The 23,730-nt window shown below is 38.7% G+C and overlaps 1 protein-coding gene across 5 annotated transcripts in view; it reads left to right on the forward strand.

Annotated features, from left to right (window-relative positions):
* GRIA3 (glutamate ionotropic receptor AMPA type subunit 3) overlaps nucleotides 1–23,730 on the forward strand; it is a 153,734-nt gene that overhangs the window by 24,029 nt on the left and 105,975 nt on the right. For all 5 annotated transcript variants that reach the window (XM_074147159.1, XM_074147160.1, XM_074147162.1 and 2 more), the window contains exon 3: nucleotides 9,202–9,441. In XM_074147159.1, coding sequence (XP_074003260.1) covers nucleotides 9,202–9,441 — 240 coding nt within the window. The remainder of the gene's footprint in view (nucleotides 1–9,201; nucleotides 9,442–23,730) is intronic.

The raw sequence follows: 23,730 nt of genomic DNA on the forward strand, positions 1-23,730 counted from the left end.
TTTTGATTTATTGCCTTTCACCACAGTAGCCCAGAATGAAGTCAACTTCTGAAATCACTTAGAGAAGGATGTGCTGAACAAGCATGCATTTAATAATATGCCTCCGCTTTTTTACTTCCTACATACTGGGATGTTCCAATGAAATAAGAAATCCCTTCAGTGTATGGGAGTGCTGGAGATAGCTGCTGATGATTCTCAGCTCTGAGGCACAGCATCACCTCTAACTGCTGCACTTCGATTCAGCCCTATGTTCTGCCTAACATCCTCAGCTGTGAAATGCTGCTGTTCTCTGATGGGTGTGACATACTTTTTTTTTTTTTTTTCTTTATATCACAAAATGCTTGCTTTTCTCTTAGCCCGTTGTTTGAAGTATTGACGAAATATTTGAGATAGGTCGTCTCTGAGGATAATAACAATAGCTACTTGGATACTCCCTGGTCTACCACGTCTTGTCAAAGTCACATTAAAAACACTTTTTTGAGCATGTCTTTTTGTTCCAAGGCAGAGTGCTTAATGTCTTGTGGAACTCTTATTACTTTTAATAAAATTATAGAAACATTCATGATTTTATGTTGAACTATTAAATGTTACTATGTTTATTAGAATATGCATATTAGTACAGTATATTGGCTTCCTGTAAGTAAATGGCTTCTAAATTTCCTTATGTTTTATAACTGAAGAAATTTTGAAAGATAAGGGTTTTTCATATTTTTCCTCTAACCAAAAGTTCTAGAAAAATTGCTTCAGAAAATAAGAGATATAGTTACAATCCAAAGTGATCACAGCATGCTGGCGTAACATACAAGATTAAAATGAAAAGCATTTCAAATGGTGCAACAGATGGAAACAAGTTATTTAACTCAAGTGTGTGTTATATATTTGTGCTGCATGCACACTGTCCATGTTTCTGCAGAGATTAGTCATGAAACAGGAGCTGGAGTCTTGGGTGTGAAGAACACAAATGAACACTGTTTGCTGTGAATATATTTAGACACCAGGGGAAAACTTTGCCAGGTCCTCTGGCTCCCTCACACAGGTGTTAGCTCATCATCCACGCTTCAGGGCAAAACTCAATGAACTGCTTTACATCCCCACAATAAGTCTCTAACAGTCCCTAAACTTGGGGCCAGTGCCTGAACTCAAACATCCAGGACCGTGGGGCTGCCCATCAGGAGCAGAGCGTTGGCCTTGCACATACTGCTGCTGTTGGAAAGGCGTTGATTATCCTGGAGACACTGAGCAGAAACAGCTCTTCATCAAAGCACAAAAGGTAGATTCTGATGCCTTTCCATTTCTCTTCAGCAGTGAGTTGAATTGCCTGTGGAGAGAAGCCTCTTGCTGCTCCTCCTGCAAGTATGTCCTTTGGTATCAGGACCAGCTAGGCAGGAAGTGAAAGAGCTCACAAATAACACAAATCTACATCATTTGAATCTGAGTTCTGCAACGGTGTTACAAAGTTTTCTTTCTAAGAGCTTTTTGTTTTGAAGTGTGGGGTGTTTATTTGATGTCTTCCCTTTAAAACTGAAAGGAATTCTCCCTTGCTGAGCAGCTTGTGGTGGTGGTGGGATCAGGGTGAAAACTGATCTGTTAACAGTAGAAGATCATGGATTGCTGGGATGGGTTTAAAGATAGAAAAGTTGGTTATAATTTGTGGTGCCTGATCTGAGAGCTTGAACTCTATCTTGTAAAGACACAAGCAAGATAATGTAATATTCTGATCAGCACATACTTAAGTATAGTCCTCAAATACCTGACATTTTTTAAATCATCCTCCAAAAAAATCAGTTGATTTGTATGTCACGGATATATCTCCTCTCACCTTTAATCCATTTTAAGCTTTAAAACTCTGTTTTGCTTCCCTCAAACTGCAATAGATTATACTTCACATTAAGCCATGATAATCTGATTCATAGCATTTCAAAAAGAATGTTCTCATAGAACTCTGAATCCATGGTGTTTTATAAAAATCAGTGTGTAATAGTGATCCCAGTTAAACAAGATCTTTTTATAATTTGGACCTACTGATAGGAGGCTGGCACTTTTCCTGGAAATTGGGTGGATTGACTCCTGGGTTTCTTTCACCATCAGATACGTGTTGTAAATACAGAGCTTTGGGGTTGGTTTTTTTTGTTTGTGTTTTTTTAATGAAAAGCAAAGCATATATTATAATTTTCTAGGTTTGCAGGACAAGATACTCATTTTTTGTTTTGAGTTTCATCAAGGTTCTACAAAATCTTACTCTTTTATTTTAAGCTTTGTGGCCAGTAACCTGAAAACAGAGGTAGCTCAGACACTACATAGTCTTAGCTTTGGAAGCAGCTTCAGAACTAAAGAGTAAGCGAGTAGGTAACAGCAGCACAAGTAGCATACCCTGTTCCAAGCCACTCGGGCCACCTGCAGGATGCTCTCTGACTAGATGAAGAACACCTTTCGGAAAGCGAAGCACAGCTTTCTAAGGGCAATCAAGGTCATGTTCAGCCTGACTTTCTGTCTGTATTACAGTTTGGTGCTCAAGGATGTCCTTGTTATTGACATTTTAAATATGTTAGCTAGTTTTTTAAAAATATCAAAGCTCTTATTTGCATATACATCAAATTGGCAATTTAGGGGCAGAGACGTCTTGGTCCTGGTTTACCTTTATCTAGTTTACCTTTACCATTATTACACTAATGGACAAAGTACATCAGACCTGAAAGAACTTCAGCTACCTTTCTGTCTCAGTGCTTTCTGAAGCTGCACCTTTCATCAGCCTTTCTGTCTAAAAGGATCTGACTTCAGATAACGCACTTCTTTCTCATGAGCAGGTCATTGCAGGTCTCAACAGGCACCTATTGGCATCATGGTGTGCATGAGGCTTTGTGCTGCTGGTGTTCCTCCTAGCACTGTTACAGCCTAAGTGGCCTATTTTTATTGTTGCAAGCTGGCATTTTTCATACGCTCATAAAATTCTCACAAATGTTTCAGTGTGAAGAGAAGATCCAGCACGCAGAAAATTCATGTACATTGTTAGGGTTTTATTTGACTGTGGTAGTATATATAAAGGCCAAAATGTGTAAAGTTTAATGAGTCAGATCGTGTATGTCATAAATAATTGGGCATACTGAAGGAAACCAAGTTTGTGGTAATGTATTTGTACCGCACCCAGCACCCAGGAGCTGTAATTTTGATCAGGGTTCCAAAGTCATTCTGAAAAGCAGGTAAGAAATAAACACTCATTTAGTAATGTATAATGGAGTTGTGACAGGGTGACAAAAGTTGTCTTGAATAGGATCTTGACCAAGGAGTGTTTGGGGATGCTTGAATCTGGACATTTGCTTTGGATTGCTTTCCAGTAAGTGATTTGTAAAATACAAATGGGTTAATCCGTATGCCTTTCATTTGTTAATTTAATAATGCGTCCCTCCCAGTGCCTGAATGTGCTGTTTTTATTTTATTGGCTCTTCTAAAAAGAAATGCAAACACTTCAAAATGTATATATTTGAAGAAGGCACTAGATGGAATGAAGCAAGATGAGTAGTTCTTTATAAAAAGAACTAGATAAAACACACTGCAGTTATATCACTAAGAAAACTGTTGCCATAAATGAAGTAACAAGAGTAAATAATAATATTTTTTTTAACAACTGAATTTGAAACAACTCAGTGGAATATTTTCCTTCCTGACAGAATTCAGTGTCTTAACAATTTAATTGTAAAAGCTCGTTTTATTTGCCATAGGTAAATGCAGTTCACTTCATTTTTAATGAGAGTTTGTCTTTAAAGAGAGCTCTCAAGTCTGATTGCCTGGAGCCCCCAAAAGTAGCTTATTCTGCATTTGGGGGCACTGCTGTGCTGATCTCCTCAGGGCCCAAGGTAGAGAGAGTGTGCCTTTTCAGTGTATTAAAACGAAAGAGAAAGAAAGCAGTAGAGGCATTGTCGGTCTCTCTAAAATCCTGTATGCTTACTCTATGCAGTGACATTAATGATAACCCTTATATTCTTACAGCAAGGAAGTCATAGGATGGAGCCTTAAACAGAAAATAGCAACAGCTCTGAGATACGCTGTGTATTATTCCATTATAAAGTAGTCCCATTAGTCTGTTGGCAGAGGCTGGCAGTGAGAATTGTCTGGAATCCAAGACAATTGGCAGAGGAAAGTGGAGGGAATAAAATTATTTCACAGCTGAGGGAAACACAGAACACAAAACCAAAGAACTGGTATGAGCAACATGCAATAATGTCAGTTGTGATTGTGCTCCTACAGCGCCTTTCATCCCAAAGAACTGTATAATTATCAATAAAGCAGGCCTTACGGGTGCCCCTTTGACATAGGCTGATTTAGTCAGACGTATTTTATAAGAAATTGATACGAACAAAGGGGAAATTATTTGTCCATACAAACAGTAATGAAGAAGGAATAGTGTCTGAGATATGCAGCCTCCAACCCCTGACTTCAAAACTACCAGGCTGTTACACCCCTGGGCAGAAGTGCACTGTGTACCACGCCTGGGAGGATTCTGCTGACTTCTGTAAGTCACTTGTTAATGGTATCATCTAGTGGAGATGGTGTACTAATATCCATCCATTAACATATTTATTTTGTTGGCTTTATACATCTGTTCTTTAAACAAGCAAAATCCAAACCCACTTGTAAATGTTCCTAGTAACGCTTCAGTTGTTTATAGTAAGAACTGGAAGTTAAAAAAAAAAAAAAAGTGAGAATTTTTAACTTTAGCTTCCAGGCAATAGACAGTAGAAATGTCAGCCCCTGTACAACCTTGCTGTGTCAGGAATATTCACAGTAACTAAAAGGTAAAAGAACTAAATACCATTAGAAAGCAAAAAATAAATTCTAAAAAGACACAAAACATCTAATAACTTGTGTGAAATGGGGTATCTTTTCAGATTCTGGCCTGGAGCCTTCCTTGGGTCTGAGTGGAAAAAAAAAAAAAATCACATCTGGTTAATCCTAGCAAGTTTCTGTGGTGGGGCTGATTTGACTGGAGGGAGGATGGAACTGCTAGTAAAACAGAAGGCTGGGGTTCATTGAATTACACTGACTTTTAGGATGGCACAGCTGCTGTTCAGTACAGAAACAAAGACTTGTATTTATTTGGGTTTTTATTTATTTGGATTTTTTGGTTGCCTTTTTTTTGTTTATTTGTTTGTTTTAAGTTCTGCTTACCACTGATCACTCTGGCTCTGAGCATTTTCCTTCCTTGGCAGGAAACACTTCAGTCTCTCATGACCTGGAAGTTCCTTATTTTCTCTTGACATGCTTGAGAATTCACAGGCTCCTGTCAAACCATCCCTTCCTCTACTGAAAATCATGGCATGTGGCAGCCAACTTACTCTGAGAATGAGCCCAGGTTTAAGTCTCCATTAATAAGTATTAATCTTGCACCTCATGCCAAAATAATGGCTATTGTGATCCCTTGTTGGATAATGGATGCTTAGGACCTCTGTCCCTTGTTTGTGGAGCGTGCAACTTTTTCAGATCAGGTTATAAAGCAACTTGGTTATGTGCGGTCCTTGGAAATGGATGCACGTCCACAGTATTAATAACTATAATTAAGAGCCGTTTCGTAAAGACATAACTCAGCAAAAAAAAAAAAATGTGGTTTTTCTTTTTGAGGGATGAGGTTGCCTCAGGATTTATCAAAATCACTTCTTTAACAGCCAAAGTATGTGTTTGGCCATCTGCATTTTTCACATAGGGAAAAACAAACATAAATCAACTGTGATTTATTAAGGAACAATACCAAAATTCTTGCTGGAACATGAAGATAGTTCTGATTGTCAATAGAAGGCAGTTTGTAAAAAGAGTTTAAAGCTAAGGTTTAGTTAGCCTTTTTAAAATTTTGGTTATGGCTCGGTGCTGTTAGAATAATAATGTCATTAAAATGAATGTAATTACGTGTTTGTTTTTTTTGAAAACAAGTAACAATATGGCTGTGGGTTTGTGCATGTTCAGTAGGTTCATCTGATCACATAGGAGATTAGGTCACAAACTAAACAAAAGACCTAATGCTACAAAATTGTAACAAAATTGTGAGTTCAAAAATGCAAATGAACACTGAGAACCAAGATAATTGGCCTTTTATCTTCTCCTTATAAAAACAAAGGTTTGTTTGCCTTTTAAGTGGTCCAGTAAAATTGAGTTGGCACCCTACAGTGCATGCAGGAGAGATCGTCAGGAAGAATAATCTATAAGAAATAAGCAGAGGAGCGTAAGAGACAAAAAATTTTTGAAACTAATAGGAGACAGTCTGTAAAAGTGTTAAATCTTAAAGATCTGCAGTGAATACAAACCTGAATCAGGGGAAATAAGGCTGGGCAGGGGGGCACACTTGTTAGAAGGTATTACTGGTGATCCTACAGAATTTTTAGGAAAAAAGTTGCAAATATCTGAAACGCCAAATTAGAAGTTCTCACCTGCTCTGGGATGCTCCATGCAAGCAGCAGCTCCATGTTGGCTGTTAGGTATTGTTTGGAGAAGGTCCTACTTATGGTCAGGTTGTTCACAGACTGTGATTTTTTTTTTTTTTTTTTTTCTCAGATGACTCACAAATTGAGAAATGGGCTCTTTGCATAAATGAGCACAATCTACTATGCAAATAGGTACACCTTAATTCAGTGTTTTAAAATGTCCCTGCAAGACAGAATTTTGTCCAAAGGACAAAGACCTTGAACCGTTTTCAAACTGTTGACCACAGTGCCTAGGTGCCATATCACTAAGATCAAGAAAGAGCACAAACTGGACCAGTTCTCAGCTGGTTCCCGGCACAGTGCAGAGGAACTGGTCCATGCTGGAGCTGGCCCCTGACGGTCACCGTTAGCACTGCACCTCTTCTCTCTGCTGACTCCATGGCATGTGGGAACTAGCAGTCCTAATCCGAGCTAATCTATAGTCCTACACTTGGATAGCAGGGTAGGCTTTCTGACTCCCCTTGTGACTCTTTTCAGATACTGAGAGATTTCAGTGGAGTCACAGTTCAAAAGTATTCCCGAGCCTTATACTTGATAAGAAACAATGGGTGAACCCCTCATCATTTGAAATACATGGGTTTCTAGGGTCAGGAGACATTTGAGAATATGTTTTGTTTGCATTGCAAGAAGGAATGTTTCCTGGAATACTTGTTCTTCTCTGCTTTCCCTGCAGTACAGAATCTACATTAAAAGCTAATAAACTAGGCCATTAATAAATATGTAAAAGAAGCCTGATCTGTGAGGTACTGACTCAGTGTATGTGATGACACCCAGCTCTGCTAGTCCCACTTCAGTGATTATTCCCATGGAATTAGAGGGTTTACACACCATTGAAATGATTTAGAGACTGCCAGATTTTCTAATGTAGGTTCCCCCCCCCCCTTTTCTTTTTTTCACCTAGAAGTTAGTGCCTTTTATTTGTTACTTCAGCAGATAATTTTTATGGTAGCTTTTCTACTTTATATCCTGCTGGTATATAGTTTAACAAAATGCCTTTTGAAACAGTGTATTTAATTCCTCAGTCATGCCTCTGGGAATAAATTCTTGCTGTATTATAACTTCTTTTATATCTTTTCTTTACTGTGGTTGAGAACTTCTGCAAACTTTTCTTTCAGAAATCACTACTTCTTGTTCCCTTTCTGTGCCTCATGTGCATCTCTCTTCTGTCTACACCAGCTGTTATTTGCTACTGTTATCCATGAGTGGTCATGTCCTGTTGCAGTGGCTTAAATACTTAAAGAAATTCCTTAATAGCATTTCTATTTTTGCATCTGGATCTGTAGGAAGAAAATCAAATTTTCACACATCACTACCTATTTGAGGTGTTATCCATGATGTTGTGTCAATGAGCTGATATTGTGGAGAATTCTTTTTAAAATTACTTTAACAGACTTTAGTGATTCTGAATGGTAGCGTTTTTAGTAGGAAATGTTTCATGATGGTACTTTTGGAAGTAACAATGCTGTATATTTCTGTATAGAAGTCATGTCTTCTTAACTGGTAATTACTTCCCTTTGCTTTTTACAAAATTAAATATGCAGTGTTTTGGCAAAAGTGGTTAATGGGGCTAGTTGAAAATTGTTCTTAAATCCAATTCTTGACAAGCGAAATTGTTAATGTTGGATGAACATTTTTCTGGGAAACTTATTTTCATTACAAATGGGACTCGCTCATCTCAGTCCAGAAATGTTTTGATTTAGAAGAGCTGCTATGCTGTAGTGCATTTCAGTTGCACAATCTTTATTATGGACCAGAGCCCCAGCATCTCATATATCGGCCTCCCTCGCTATCTCTGATGCAGTCTGCCTCCATGGAAAGAACCCAGGGTCTCAAGAAGTTTGCTCTGTTCCTACAGAGTTGAACAACAAAAAAACTTTTACCTGCAACTCCCATGAAGTTGACCACATCTATGAATTGAAATACTTTTCATTTTTGTCTAAAATGGTCGTTGCTCAATCTCTATAAAGTAGGAGAAATTGTTTCCCCAGATAAGTGAAACAAAACACCTTGGGCTGCATTTTTATTATTTTCTAGTACTAGATGAGTTCCTCAGGACACTGGAATGGTTGATGACTAAAAGCCTCCAGATTAAGGGATATCATCTTCTGTCCCATGAAGCAACAATACATGTTTCTCATTTTTGTTGTCATTAATGAGCCGTACGCTTTCCAAATTGCTTCTGAAAGATTTTAACACTCGGTTAAGAAGCCAGCATAATTTTTCACTGAAAAAGACCATACCCAGGTTTCATACAGAAATTTCAGAGTTGTGCACTATAAAGGAATAAAACATCCAGATTTGAATCAGACCTGTATCAAGGTAGAAAACAGAGAAAACTGCATCTTAACATTTTGACTTTTAGGCAGACCTGATATTTGTTACGTAGATGCTAACAGGGCTCTCAAGGTGCTACTCAAGGGAGGGGAGGTATTTTACAGACAAGCAATGTAATCGCATGCTTGTTTTTACAGAATTTGGAGAGGTTAGTGGATTATAACAATATAGCAGGACAAATCACAATCAAAAATGTGCTCAGACCAGTTTAATTGTGACAGAGTTGGTACAACTCACAGCTACACTGAAATTAGCATATATTGTCTCATGAATTCATTCCATCTGCTGCATCATACAGAATAATTTCAGAATTGCTTAGAAGACTTACTTCAATATACTTTGAAAGTTTGTTTGAGTTCATTCTGTGTCAGCTTTTAACAATCCTGCCTCTCTTTGTTAGTCTGTTCACAGTTTTCCAGAGGAGTTTATGCCATCTTTGGATTCTATGACCAGATGTCAATGAACACACTGACATCATTTTGTGGAGCCCTTCACACATCCTTCGTCACGCCCAGCTTCCCTACAGATGCAGATGTGCAGTTTGTCATCCAGATGCGGCCAGCGTTAAAAGGAGCCATCTTGAGTCTCTTGACTCATTATAAGTGGGAAAAGTTTGTGTACCTCTATGACACAGAACGGGGTAAGCACCATCACTTTCAGTGATTTTTTTTTTTTCTATTTCATAACTTGCTATAAGTATTTACCAGAATCAGTATGTGCAGCCCATCCCAATTTTCTTCTGGATGCAGGTAGCACATTCTGTTGGTCCTAGAAAACAAGTTTATTCTGAAGAAACTAAAATGAATGGATAAATGAAAAGAAGGTGTCTTCATATTACTGATCATTTGTAAAGAAATTGTCTGGAGGATAGTCTTAGCAGTGTAAGCATTCAATTTGGAATACCTGGTTTCCATGGAACCGCAGACTCAACACTTGCCAGGGTTTTTGAGTGCTTGCAAAATAAAGTTAGCACTATGAAGTGGACTGTGTAAGCAAGACCTTCCACTGTGCGTGACATTGCAAATCCCACACCACTTTACATAAAGGCACGTTTCTCCTGTCACTGGACAAAGGCAATCCATGCTAAGATACACTCTGGAGATGTTTAGGCATCAAAAATGGTCTAAGAATATAATGCATAAGATGCTTTAGGGCTCTGCTGGAGAAAAGATGCTCTAGATATGTCACATGCATATCCAGAAATGAATTTAGGTACATGACAAGAATGACCGGAGATGTGTTTTACTAAATGAAAATGTATTAAAACCAATGTTTCCACGCTTAAGCCAATTGTTAACTACTAAGAGCACCAAAGGTACCAAATCCTGTCAAAAAGAGACCTAAGCATCAGAAGCCATTTTCCATGAGGAATCTTGCGTATTTCTTTGGAGCAGCTGTTGCCACCTGCTCCAGAGTACAGAATTTATTTGGTTACAGATTTCACCTGGGTAGCATTTTTTGCATCAGATAAGTGTGCCATTCTCCTTCTCACCAGCTTTATGATTAACAACTCCTTCTTCAGGCCTTCTTCTTATCAAATCAAATGGGTCTGGATAGAGTCAAAGAAGCTTAGATTCCATTCCTGGCTGTCCTGATTTCGTCTGGGATAGAGTTAATTTTCTCCTTAGTAGCTGGTATAGATGCTATGTTTTGGATTTAGTATGAGAATAATGTTGATAACACATTGATTGTTTTGGTTGTTGCTAAGTAGTGTTTATACTAAGTCAAGGACTTTTCAGCTTGCCAGTGAGGAGGGAGCATAGTCAGGACAGCTGACCCAGACTGGCCAAAGGGGTGTTCCATACCGTGCGGCATCATCCTCAGTGTATGAACTGGGCAATTTGGCCAGGGGGACACCACAACTTGGGAAGTAGCTGGGCATTCATCCACAGGTGGTGAGCAATTGTGCCGTGCATCACTTGTTTTTTATATTCTATTATTATTATTCTCTTCCTTTTCTATCCGATTAAGCTTTGTCTCAGCCCATGAGTTTCAGTCTTTTTTTTTTTTTTTTTTTTTCTCTTTTTTTTTTCCAGTTTTCCTCCCCATCCCACCCTAGGTGGGTGGGCAGAGGGCAAGTGAGTGGCTGTGTGCTGTTTAGTTGCTGGCTGGGGTTAAACCACAACAGCAAGCAGCTCCCTTGACAAAGTTCTGATACTTTAGGCTACTGCATATTGATAAGGAACCGGTCTTCAGTGGCTGTGCTTTTCACACTGAAGGTTAATAGCAACACCCAACTAAGGACATACCGTATGTTGAAGGAAAGTAATTTTTAGTCTGATTTTAGGTAAATGCCAAGAGTTCAGAATTTTCTGATTGATTTGGAGGTGTTAAATATTTCTAGCATTGAAAAACACTAGCTATGAGACCAAGTAGGAAAGCGTGAAGTTGAGAATGCTATTAGTTTTTAAATCTTTTTAAACCACTACCCAAACATCCATGTTTCTGGTTTAGTCCCACTTTTAAATGAAAGCTCCTGCAAATATGCCATTTGTCTGAGTAAGAAAGGTTTGATGTGACCAAATGTGATAAACTTACAGCATGTGATAAAGTAAAATGTTATATGTTCTGGGAGTGATGAAACTTCATCATGATTCAGGCTAATAAAATTTGCTTTGGAAAGAGATGTATCACTTACCCAAGTTCACGCCTAATAAGAAATTTGGCACTTCAGACTGAAAAAATCGTCCAAAACAGTGGGAGTTTCACAAGAACTTGTCTAGATGATACGACTATCAGACTGAGATAGTAATGGAAGTCATGAGGGAAGGTTCGCGGACTCAGACTTCCATTATTATACAATTCTCAGTGTGTACAATCTTTAGGTAGACACAGTCTAATCATGAGCTTATGATGACTGATCTCTTTGGAACAGTTTACATTGTGTTTAGGCTACATTTTGCCTTGTTCATACTAAGATTTTAATCACAGGTTAAAACACAGCTCTTGCTGGCAAATTAGCCCCAGAATTAGCCCCCCAAAAAACCTCTGTTGCCTTCTGCCTTTTGTCTTGACTTCCCATTCACATCCTACTCACAACCTTACAATTACTAATCTCACGTTGTGAACCTGCTGTGGCTCGCATGCATGTTATGCTAGCCATATGTTATATCAGATATTCAGAGTGCAAAATCTGAATTAGATGACAGCACAGGTGACTGTAGGACTATAAAATGTAGCTCAGGGTTAGAAGATAAAGAACAGCCGTGTCTTTAGGGTGGAAGAGGCATCAGTGTATATAGGTAGCTTGATGGTGGGCTTTGAGTTGTTAAGAGAGAAACTTAACACATCTTATCTTTCCTTCCTATACATATATCCTCGTTGCTGTTGTTTGATAACATATTTGCCATTTGCTAAAATGGGAACAAAAATGAACAGTTGATTATCTTTAGTTACTGCTGGTTTAGTTAGGTTAAAACAAATTTCGTAGCACTTTTAGAGTTACAGTTGCTATATTCTTCCAGCATTAAAATAAATTAAGAAGATTCATGTAGGAGGGAAAGGCAGGGCAATTAGGTACTGAGAAATAGACATTAGATTCCGTTGTTTGATGAGCAGTAATCATGGATGACAGCACCTGAAACATTTGGCAATTCCAGTAGGTTGCCTAATTTCTTGTGATAGGCCTTCAAAAACAAAAGCACATCCCAAGAGGTTGAACAATAATAATGGTGAATGACTCCTTGTGTCAGGTAGTGAATAGGCTGTACATGATCCTATGCTGAGATACCACTGGAGATGAAAACACTAGAGATGTCCCAATTTTTAATAATCCTACCTTAGATACTTAACTGCTCTGGGGCACAAACACTGTAGAGAGGAGGTGTTAAGCAGTGTACTGTCCCTGAAACAAACTATCATTTAAATACTGCATTTCTATGTGGAGGTTATTATCTCACTGTTTTGTTTTGCGAATCTGAGAAATGGCAAAACATTAGACTACTCTTTGTTACGTTGAATATTAGTTATGGACTAAATTGTTCTTGCAAGTGTTTTTACAGTGTTCTGCTGAAGCAAAACACTGCCATGTATTAAACATTGCATTTACTATTAATAAATATCACCGCATATTATAGGTGCCATACAAAACTGAATAAACCTTCTTGTGGTTTTATACTGCTTATTGAACTATTTCAGTTTAAGCTTAGGAGAATGGAGAATCAGCTTTATAAAACTGTTTTCCTTAAGCAGTGGCTTTTTTCTTCTTTGCCATCAAATCATATAATCATACGGTTTCCCTCAGTGACATTAGGCCCAATACTGTGATGTTTGGCTCCTTCAATGAAGACAAAAGATGAATCTCAAACAATAGAATAAAGTTAAGATCTACAATTACATAGATAGGTGGTGAAGCTTTTAATCCAATGAGGTAGTGTGTACATCGTATATGTTTAAATTTGTAAGTACGTTATTTTCTGTTGCTGCGAGATGACTGAATGTTGTAGATTGTGCTCTCAAATGTCTATTTATGTGCAGGTGCAAAATTTAGTTTCTTAAGAACTGCTAAAGCACATGGAATGAAAAATAAAATTTGAGATTTATGTATTCTAGCAGCAAGAATTATGTCTTATCATTGCTTATTTCAGCTGCTGCACTTATGCTTCTGTGAAGAAACTGGAAGTTTAAGAGAAATATCAAATTGCATGTTCTTCTCCTAGTACTAGCAAAAAAAATAAATTATACTTTGCAGAGAGTAATGATGCTTTAGGAAATGGCTGCTAAGGGAAGAAAGGACATTAAGTAGTGTACAGAAGAGATAGTCATGTATTCATTCCATGCCACGTGCTTTTAGTTCATGTGAAAGGGAAAGACAGGGTTGATTTCTGTTTGTATTAACTCACATCAGTAAGTTGACACTGTTGGTTGCTGTGATGCGTGCAAAATATCTGATTAATTATATGGTGCTAACTGCCTCAGTAGGCTTCTCTGCAGTAGAACTAAGACTAATTAAGATTATGTCAGGATGAAATGAGATGGGGTTACATACAGAAAGTTATTAAGAACTTGGGTAGCACTTGTCAGGAAAGTCACCTTTTGCATGTCATGCTGAGGATTATGTTTCATCAAAAACCTCAGGTTTATTTCCAGTCTTTAGGCCTGTTTCTCCTCTTGCTTTGCTTTACTGTAAATCAGATGTTACTCCACTGAAGTCAGTGGACCAGAGTAACACTAGTGTGAATGTGTGGAGAGGTAAGCTTGTGGTTTTCGTAGTCATCTTAATGTTGCGTGAAAGCGTGAAGCATTTCTCATTTAATTATAAAAATGGTATGATAGACCGTAATACCAAAGCTTTTGTTTATTTAAATTTCCATAATGTTTCTTAAGTAATGTGTCAGTTTATTTTTGCCTGAGAAACATTGTTTTGTACAGATTGTTCGCTTTCCATCTGTCAGTGCAACACAGGCATTTTGTCCTAAGTTACTTTGATTTGTCATACCTACTGTGCACAAAGACCTTGATTGCTGTCATGCAGATCATTTAAACAAAATCACGCTAAGTGATTTCTGTGATGTGCATCAAGTCTTCTTCCTCTTCCTTTAGATCACAGGAGTCATCACAGGACAGAAAAGTGACTCTGTTTGTGTAATTCCTACCTACACAATAGGAGCTCAGACTAGACAGAAATACAGACAGATCGCAGTCTTTATAGCATTGTAACCAAATACCTCTCTGAATCTGAAATTCTTCTGTGATTTGGTTTTGATTTAGTCTGTCAGTAGGTATCTAGCAATACCTAAAATCAAGGAAAAAAAAAAAAAGCCCCAGATTATGTGGCTAAGAACAGTTGAAAATAGCTGCTTTAAAAGCAATTACATCTTTAATCCTAACTGCCACAGAAACACGAAAATTTGGCCTAAACAGATGGGTAAGAATGCAGAAGACCTGACAATACAGCTTCAGAAAATATGACCTGTCCTAGTCCTCTTAAATATAAACCCTTCTGGTATCTTGTCGCATAAAGAAATGCCAGGTAAAAAGACCAAAAAAAAAAAAAAAAAAAAGGCACAACTGTAAGCTTCTTGATTATTTGCAAGGCATCGAATTGCCTTAAATTGGGTTCAGTACAAGGCAATGAGGTCTGATTCACTGCTTCTGCTGAAGACAAAGAATAACTCTTCTGTTTAGTTCTGCTTTTACAAAATGAGGTTAGTTATCTTTGCTATCAAAGGACAAGACACTTCTGTACTGCTTTCCCTGGAGAATGAGAGATTGGGGCTGATAAAAGAAGCAGTATGTAGAACCAGGCTCATTATATCTTCCACAAAATTAAATTGATGGATTTTTTTTTTTCATGAAATAAGAGTTGCACTGAAAATTATTGATATGTAGAACATAATATTTTTTGCACAACATCTGGGGTAAGATTAATTTTTGTGGAATCTAAAAAGAATCTGCTTTAGTACCGGGTGGATTCCTAGGGATTTTGCAATGTCAGGTTTTGGTGGACTGAGTCGCTGCTGAAAACAGCAATGAAAAATGTAATCCAACACAGAATGACTGCCTCCTGTTGATAAGCACCTTCCATCAGCAGACAGGTGTAAAAGAACTCCTCCTTCCACATCGCTCATTTGTTAAACTCTGTATTGTCTTTCTGCATGTCAGAGACTTTTATCTTCATTTATGAAGATCATTCTTCAATAAAAGGGAAAATGAAACTGGTGGTAGCAGCTACACCAGCATTAGTAAACCTTGAATTCAGCACCCGCTGAACAGTCAAATGTCAAAAGAATCAATAGCTGAGCTGTTCGTTAACTTGTTTATTCTTTAGAGTAGGAGAGTTATTCCACTACCTGAAGAATTGGTCTGAATCCATTGAATGAAGGAAAAAGGTTTTAAGGCTGGCTCGCCTTTTTCTCAGAATTAAACATGACCTTGTTCCATTTTCAAATTGTAATTCTTGTTTGTGCTAGTGTGTTTATACCCTTTTAATTTTTCTCCGTTGCACCTATAAGGTTGATGTATTTTGCTTGCAGTTTAAAATGTATGAAAGGATTTAAAATCTTGACATTATCTTCTGTAAGTATCAGTCTGTTGTCAAGAGAACTGGAACATACAAAGCATGTTTGGAAGCCTATAAAACTCCAAAGGTGACAAAATAGGGAAGAGTTACTGCAAACCTTGATTCTTCTGAGTTTTTTGGCTCTTTTGCAAGAGTGTTTTGGACAGCAGCCCAGGATCATGGGGATGACACACAGACAATATCAATTGCTAGCATTTAGGTAGCTATGTAGATGAGCTGTCTCATTCTTCTTTCCCACTTCTTTATATACTGGGAAACACACAGCAGGGAATAAAATCTTGGCAAGACCTCCCGAGCTGAGGCTCAGCCTCCATATCACAGGAACAGGCATCACAGGTCTGTACATTTGAAAAATCATGTGCCCTAGTAAATACCATCCAGAAATTTTCTTCGAAGTCATGGTCTCGGCAAAAGGGAACTTGCAGCATGGTCACAAAACGTTGCATCTTTTGCATGGCTTTGCTTGAAAGGAGGTGATGTAAGTTCAAGTTTTCAAGCTCTGGTACAATAGAGAATGCAGACAGTGTAAAGACCCTTATGATAGAAAATCCATTATTTAGATTTAAGGAACAATCATACTCCATAGTTATGTGCAATAAGAAAATGATCTGTTTCTTATGCTATCACCTTTTGGAGAATGAGAGATTTTACCATCCTATAATGCCTAGAACTTGTATTTATATAGAATGGAAAGTCATAGATACTGCTTAGCAATGTTTGTATGATATATAAGTAATTTACCCCATGAAAGAGGCAAATCTTGACATTCTTATTTAGGGCACATTGCTTCGTTGCTTTCAGCAGTATAATCTATGAACTAAGGCTCTATTCAGGAAACATGCCAGAACCTTAACTGAAATATTCCAGGATTGCTTTAATGTGTGACTTTACTGCCTAAATGTGTTCGGAAATAATCTGAGCCTGAACAGTTAAATCTAGCTTTTCATAATCACTCTCCATTTATTTCATCTGAAACCTCTGAAGTCTCATACAGACTCCTTTTATCTTGGTCTCTGTGGTACACAGATACAGAAGAAAGCCCTTTTACTGATCCTTCCCCAAACAAACATTGAGACCCTGTGTGGGAGAATGGCTGTTGGCTGGTTTTTGGGTGGACTGAGAGCTTTAAGCATTTTTCTCCTGATCTTTCCCATTAGCTGCTATTTGTTTAGCTTACCCCTGGTAATCACTTAAACCGTTTTTCTAGCTTATGAACAGGAGCAGTGAATCAACTTTGAAAGTCATCCAGCATGAGATGTATCATACTGGCAAGACTAGAGATGCAGCTGAAGACCAACAGTATAGAGTTCATGGCGGTATTCTGTACTGCAGCTTTGTGTCTCTTTACAAGTTTTTCATGTACACGATGGGTTCGATTTGGTGTTGAGATGCCCAGGCAGAATGCCTGAGCATCCCTTGAAGCTATTGGAAGACACACCACTGTCAGCAGTTTTTTCCAACAACAAGGGGAGTAACTGCACATGTGCAAAAAATTTGTGTTTTGTTTTATGGAGCCCCTGAGAATAAGGAAGTGTATCAGCCCATTCATGAAGGAAAGCAGGAACACCAGAGCAAGAGCATGGTATGACAGAGCCCCGATACTACTTGCGTGGTGATGATGTGCCTCTGTTCTTCCATCTACACATAATGGTGTTGGGATAGGGTGTCACGGTTATGGGTGAGAGAGCATCAGAATCTGTCCTTGCTTTATGTGAAATCAGATTTACAAACTGAGTCAGAAAGTTCAGGATACAGAGTATGAATGGGAAGGTCCTGGATAAATAATTTTTGGAAGCCTAAAGCAGGATGTGTGCTACCCTTGTGGTCCTAACGAAAGCAACTTGATCTCTCAGGAACGTGAGCTGAGGCCCTGAATATCTTACATAGTAAACAGGAGAAGTAGCAGCATTGCCACTCACCCATGCCTTAGAGATGAAGTCTGTATTTATAAACTGACTTGTGTAAATGCATGCATTTAAATATTTAGCATTTCATAAATATGCATGTTTTATCAACTTTCAGTATACCCATCATGTTTAATTTTTTTATTGTATGCACAAGTAATTTAAGTGGCAGAAGTTTTTGTTCTCTGTTGATTTTATGTGTGTGTCAGCAAGGCTTAAATGGTCAGAATCTCACATTTCCATTTCCGAGTGCAGGTGGAGGGGGGAAGGGCTGAAAAGATACATGAGAGGGGTTGTTGGCCCTTTTGCTATGACAAGGGCAAGTACTTGACACAAAGCCAAGCCTTAGAGGTGATGAAAAGGCTTCGCTTGGAACCAGAGGAGACAAGGTGGAGTTTGTTCATCTCGGGGAGGAAATGGGACTTTTTAGACTAGAAGGGAAGGCTGCAGAAAAGAATACCTATGTGCAAAAGACTGTCAATAAGTTTTTATGAAAACTATTTATTTACCCCATCTCATCCAACAGATCTAGTTTACTTAAAATCACTTTGAGTTTATTATTTTGCATCTGTATATGCAGAATAGCTTTAAAGACTGGAAGCCTTTGGTGGCTTTGGCATCCAGATGCTCAGAGCAAGGCACTCTAGCTTCACCTGGGGAGTTGTGCTGATTCTGTTCATGGAAGTGAGCAGAAGTCTTGCTGACTGAAAGTCTGCGTAAAGGAGTTGGTACTTTGAGTGGCACTGAAGAAAGCAGCACTGTTTAGTAATGGAATCAAGATGAAGCAGTTTTCAGGTATGTATCAAAAAGAGAGATGTGTAACATTGCATTAGTATGTGAACTTTACTACCCATTTCAGTGGAGTAGCATGTTCTGGTTATCATGTGTTTTCCAAAGGAAGAACATTTTGACATCCTGTACCTTATTGCAGTTAAGATGGCAGTATTTAGCATGTTAGTATTCTTACAAGTTTGCAAATTTTATCACCCTTCACTGGATCTTGACTGTATGTTTACTCTTCCTGTGCATCTTTCTTCACCTAGAAATAGTTCATTCTTAACCTGAGTGACAGCAATTTTTGGTGGCCCATGGTATTTTGTGGAACGATGGTTGTTTCTTATTCACAATGAGGGAACAGATTCCTTACATGTGCAATGAGACCTCACACTTCTGTGAGCATGATGTGATAGTGAGAAGATCTTCAGCCCAGGCAAATGAACCATTCATCAGCTGATGAACTTCTGTGGAATGAGCACAGGCTGTTGTGACGTAATGGAATGACACTTGATCCCATCATCTAGATCACTTATGAAGATACTAAACTGTGTTGGGTATTGTATCAGTCCACTTGTGACAGTTGCCAGTTTGAAAAGGAGCTATTGATCACCACCCTGTGGTTGAGGCCTGTCAGCCAGTTCCCCACCCACCACACAGACCACTTGTATAGACGAGAACACCTCAGTATCTCTAGGAGGAGGCTGTGGGGAACTGTGTTCAAAATCTTGGAGAAATCCCAGTAGACAATGTCCACTGCTCACCCCTCATCAACTGAGCAGGTTACTTTGTCATAGAAGGCGATCAACGTTTGTCAATCACAGTTTGCCCTTGGTGGATCCATGCTGGCTTTTCCCAACCAATGTGCTTCATTTACTTGTGATAGCCCCAGGATTTGTTCCTAACTTTCCCATGGACTGAAGTAAGACTGATGGACCTCTAATTTCCTGCATCCTCCTTTAAGCCCTTCTTGTAGATAGGGGTGACATTAGCCTTCTTCCAGTCTTCTGTGATGTTCCCCAATCTCCACGACTTCAAGGATTATGGAAAGCAGCCTCACAACGACATCAGCCAGCTCTCTTAATACCCTTGGGTGGATATTGTCAGGGCCCATCAATTTGTAGGGGTCAGGCTCCTGTAATAGTTCACATACCAACTCTTCCTTCACTGGTGGTGGGTCTGTGTTTGAGTTAACCTGGATTTTTGTTCCCAAGGCCTGGGGCCCAGCAGTGCTGGTAAAAACAGAGGTGAAGAAAGTGTTGAGAACCTCTGCCTTTTCAGCATTGTTGGTGACTAATTCGCCTCTCCTGTTTAACAGCAGGCCAGTATTTTCCTTCTGTTTGTTGTTTATGTACATGAAGAACCCTTTCCTGTTCTTTCTGACATCTCTGTCCAGTTTCTATTCAAGCTGAGCTTTTGCTTTTCTAATTGCACCTCTGCACGCCCTGGCAATACCCTTGTAGTTCTCAACGGGTATTTGTCCACTTTTCCATCTCAGATATGCTTCTCTCTTGGTTTTGAGCAGACTCAGAAGCTCACAGTTAAGCCAAGGGGTTCTCTTGCTCCATATACTTCCCTTACCTTTAAAGGGAATGAAGTGTTTTTGTGCTTCCAGGAGAGCATTCTCAAAAAACTCCCAGCACTTACTGGCTCCTTTATCCTCCATGGAAGCTTCCCACGGAATGCCTCCCAGCTGAGCTCTGAGTGAGCTGAAGTTTTCTCTTCTAAAAATCTAAAACCTTTGTCTTAGGACTGAGCAGGATCCCATACTCCACGATACAGTGATCACTGCAGCCAAGGCTATCACTAATCGAGATACTACAAAGCAGGTTTTCTTGGTTTGTGAATAGCAAGTCCAGCAGTGCCTTGTTCCTGGTTGGCACATTTAACATGACATGACATGTGAGCTGCTGTATTGTTCTTCGAACAGATGTCTGGGTAGTTGAGGTCACCCATACAAACCAGGTTCTGTTGACCTGAAGCTTGCTTAAGTGATCCAAATATTGCTTCCTTGGCTTTTCATCTTGGTCTGGAGGTCCGTAGCAGATGCCTACTGTAAGATCCCCCTTGGAGATGACCCTTCTGATCTTGACCCAGAGGCATTTGAACAGAGCTTCCACAATCACCATGGCTGACTTCTATGCATTCAAAGTTCTCCGTAACAAACTAAGCTAAGAAGCTTTGCATTTAAGATAAGTTAAATGGTGTTTGTCATGGAGTTTATACGAAGGAATCCATTGGTTATTGCTTCAATACCTTCCTTCATCTATGATACTTGTCTCTTATAGATGTAGTTTCTTCTTTCAGGCTTTAGACAATTTACCAAACCAGTTTGACCACATGCCTTTTTCTTCCCAGAAAACATCAGCCTTCTCGCTAAGCATAAAGATGACTTGAATGCTTTGTAGAAGAAAACTAAATGTGAATGCATTTATGACAAACCCACTCAGCTGGCAGGTAAAATGTCCTCATATTGTATTTAGGTTAAGGAGTTTTTAAAGGATTTTTCTCTTACGGAAATAGATTTTTCTCTGGTTTCTCATGAGACATTTAAAATAACACCTTTTTTTTTTTTTTTTTTTTTTTAAACTCTCCCTCTTGCAATTCACAGTAGGACAGCACTGTGAGCATGCATTTCAGAAGGTATATATAAGACAGTGTACTACTGTAGTACAGTGGAATGAAAATACCTCCATAAAGTGATTAATCTCTAAAGAAAAAAAGTTAAAAGTTCCTGACATGAATTTTATACTCAGTAACAAGTAATTACGCATTTCTTTAGCTCTAGATGCATAGCTTTTCCTGGCCACCTCTTTTGCTTTGATTCATGATGCAAAGCATCATCAGGAGAGAAAGGTGACCTAAGGTTTTATTTCTCCCGATCCTGAGCTCATCGTGTTCACAGCCTGTTGCTTTGCTCTTAAAAATATTTCTGACTTACCTTGGTTGTCAGCAGCCCAAAGAAACAAATCACCAGTCAGTGATTTGCACAGCAGAGCAGCGTTTAGTCAGGGCCCCTCTTCAATTTGTCAGAGTGATTAAGCACAGAGTTGTCATCTCTTACAACAGCAAAGTATCCCCTTTATTGCTGAAGTGTTTCTCCTTCAGTTTTTAGGGCCCGATTCCTCAGGCACGGCTCTGCAAAGCAGGTGTGCCGTGGAGTCTGGATTTGCATGTAAAGTACATTTATGCTCCCTCCAGGTGAACGAGATGGAGCCTAAGTGAGGTGAGGTGCTTTTGCTAAGGTGGTAGTATAGTGGGCCGTATGGACTAATGCATCGTATCTGAAACTGAAGAATTTCATAAACCAGAATTTGACTACTGGAAACACGACTCTGTTCTCTGCCCCATCGCAGTGATCTGTGCTAGAGCCGTGAGTGCTTGGTGAGCTCTGAGCATCGCAGTTCCATGCTGACATGAGAAAGCAGCATCAGTCCAGAAAGGTTAACAGATACCAAGCAGTGGTTGTTAAGGTTTCTTAGGAGCTCCTGAGGTGTTGTTTGCTTTGGGGATATTTTTGTCAATGCTGGTAATAATAACATGCAGTGAATTACTAGGGCTGTGCACATACCAGATACAAGAGGAATACTGTTATTTGCATAAAGTGCTAATACCTTTATAGCATTTCTGCTGCTGCTTACAAAGTTGTGAGCTATTTCTCCACTCTCTATTCATGTTCAGGAGAACAATAATTCATTTTTGATAACTCAGATTTTGATAATCTGCCCAACAGTACTTGAGAATGGGTTTGTAAAGGAGTGCTGCCACTCCATACACTACATTGAACCGTACTACCAAGGTCAAAGATAGATCCAAATTGCTTTGTTCAGTTGTGGTGGTTTTTTAATCGGCACTTAGGTTGTGAGCATTAACTGAGCCTCCTTTTCCTTTATAAAGTGAAAGCCACTTCTGGCTATTCTAATTTAGCCTAATGACATGGCTACTGATCACTGAGAAGCCTTTTTGCTTCTTTCATATTCTCCTTGTGACGTGGTGTACAAAGCAGTCTCACAGACAGTGGTTCTGAGCTGTTCTTAAACTGTCTAGATCTCAGTCATAGTTAAGAAGACTTTTTTAGAGAAGAAAGTGTGTGACCATTTTAGTGGTCATTAAAGATTTCGCAGGGTACTTTATAATATTTTGAACACTCTGAAGCCATCAGATAAATATGGCAAATAATGCAGACACTTTCAGGTGTCTTTTTTAGCAAGATGCTGATCACTGTAAGGGCATAATATTGTCATTTTTGTAGCAGAGGCTATATATGGCCTTGTAAATTTATAAAAAATAACGGTATATGTAGATAAAATGCATATATAAGGTGGTACAAAAATAATGATGCAGTCTCAGAATTAACATGGGAAAGCATTTGTTAAAAGTCTTGGGTGCCTTCAATTCAGTATGAGTGGTGTAGCTAGTACCCAGGTATGGGTGGTTCTAATGGGTGAATACATCAAATAAACTAAAATGTTGGATAAAGTTATGATATAAACAATATATTTCCTCTATTGGATGTAATTTTCAGTTGCCATTATGTCCTGCTGAGCCATCTAAAGTATATGAAAGAATCCATAATTGTCACTCATCTTTATGAAATGTCAGTCATATACTTCATCGACCTCAATCTATGTGAATTAATTAATGAAGAATTTAATTTGATGAGTTTGTCAGAACTGCAGTATAGAATCCTTTCAGTGCAGTTCAATTATTTTGCCAGCATTATATACACATAACACCATCATAGTCTAGACTGGATTGTGTCATGATCTGCTCCTAAGACTAAAGATATTGTAAATGTGTTTCAAGATCAGAGAGTGCTATTTGCTCCAATCTTAGTTCTTGCTGGCTTTTTTCCCCCTGCTTAAAAAAGGGGAAATTATGGTTTTAGGATTATATTAGCTTTCAGTTTGTGCAGTTTAGCACATCTTTTATTAGCAAGATAAGGCTTTATTCTTTAAGGGGGGAGGGGAGGGAAAGAAGGACAAAAAGAGGGAAATTAAAAATAAAGAAGCCAGTCTTCTGACATTGTTTGACTCAGCAAGATCAAAGCTTTCGGCTGACTACACCAGTGTCAGTAATTGCTCTGTAGATAGAATTGCCTATTGCTTAGTAGTACTAGCATTATCGATCAGTTGTTTTTGTCCATGAACTGACAATGATAACCTCAAATTAGATCAAGTTTTTATTAAAGAAATAGAATCAAATTATGCCTGGCTGTAGACAAATCATA

Source organism: Numenius arquata, chromosome 5 (genome assembly GCF_964106895.1).
Source record: "Numenius arquata chromosome 5, bNumArq3.hap1.1, whole genome shotgun sequence".
NCBI lineage: Eukaryota > Metazoa > Chordata > Aves > Charadriiformes > Scolopacidae > Numenius > Numenius arquata.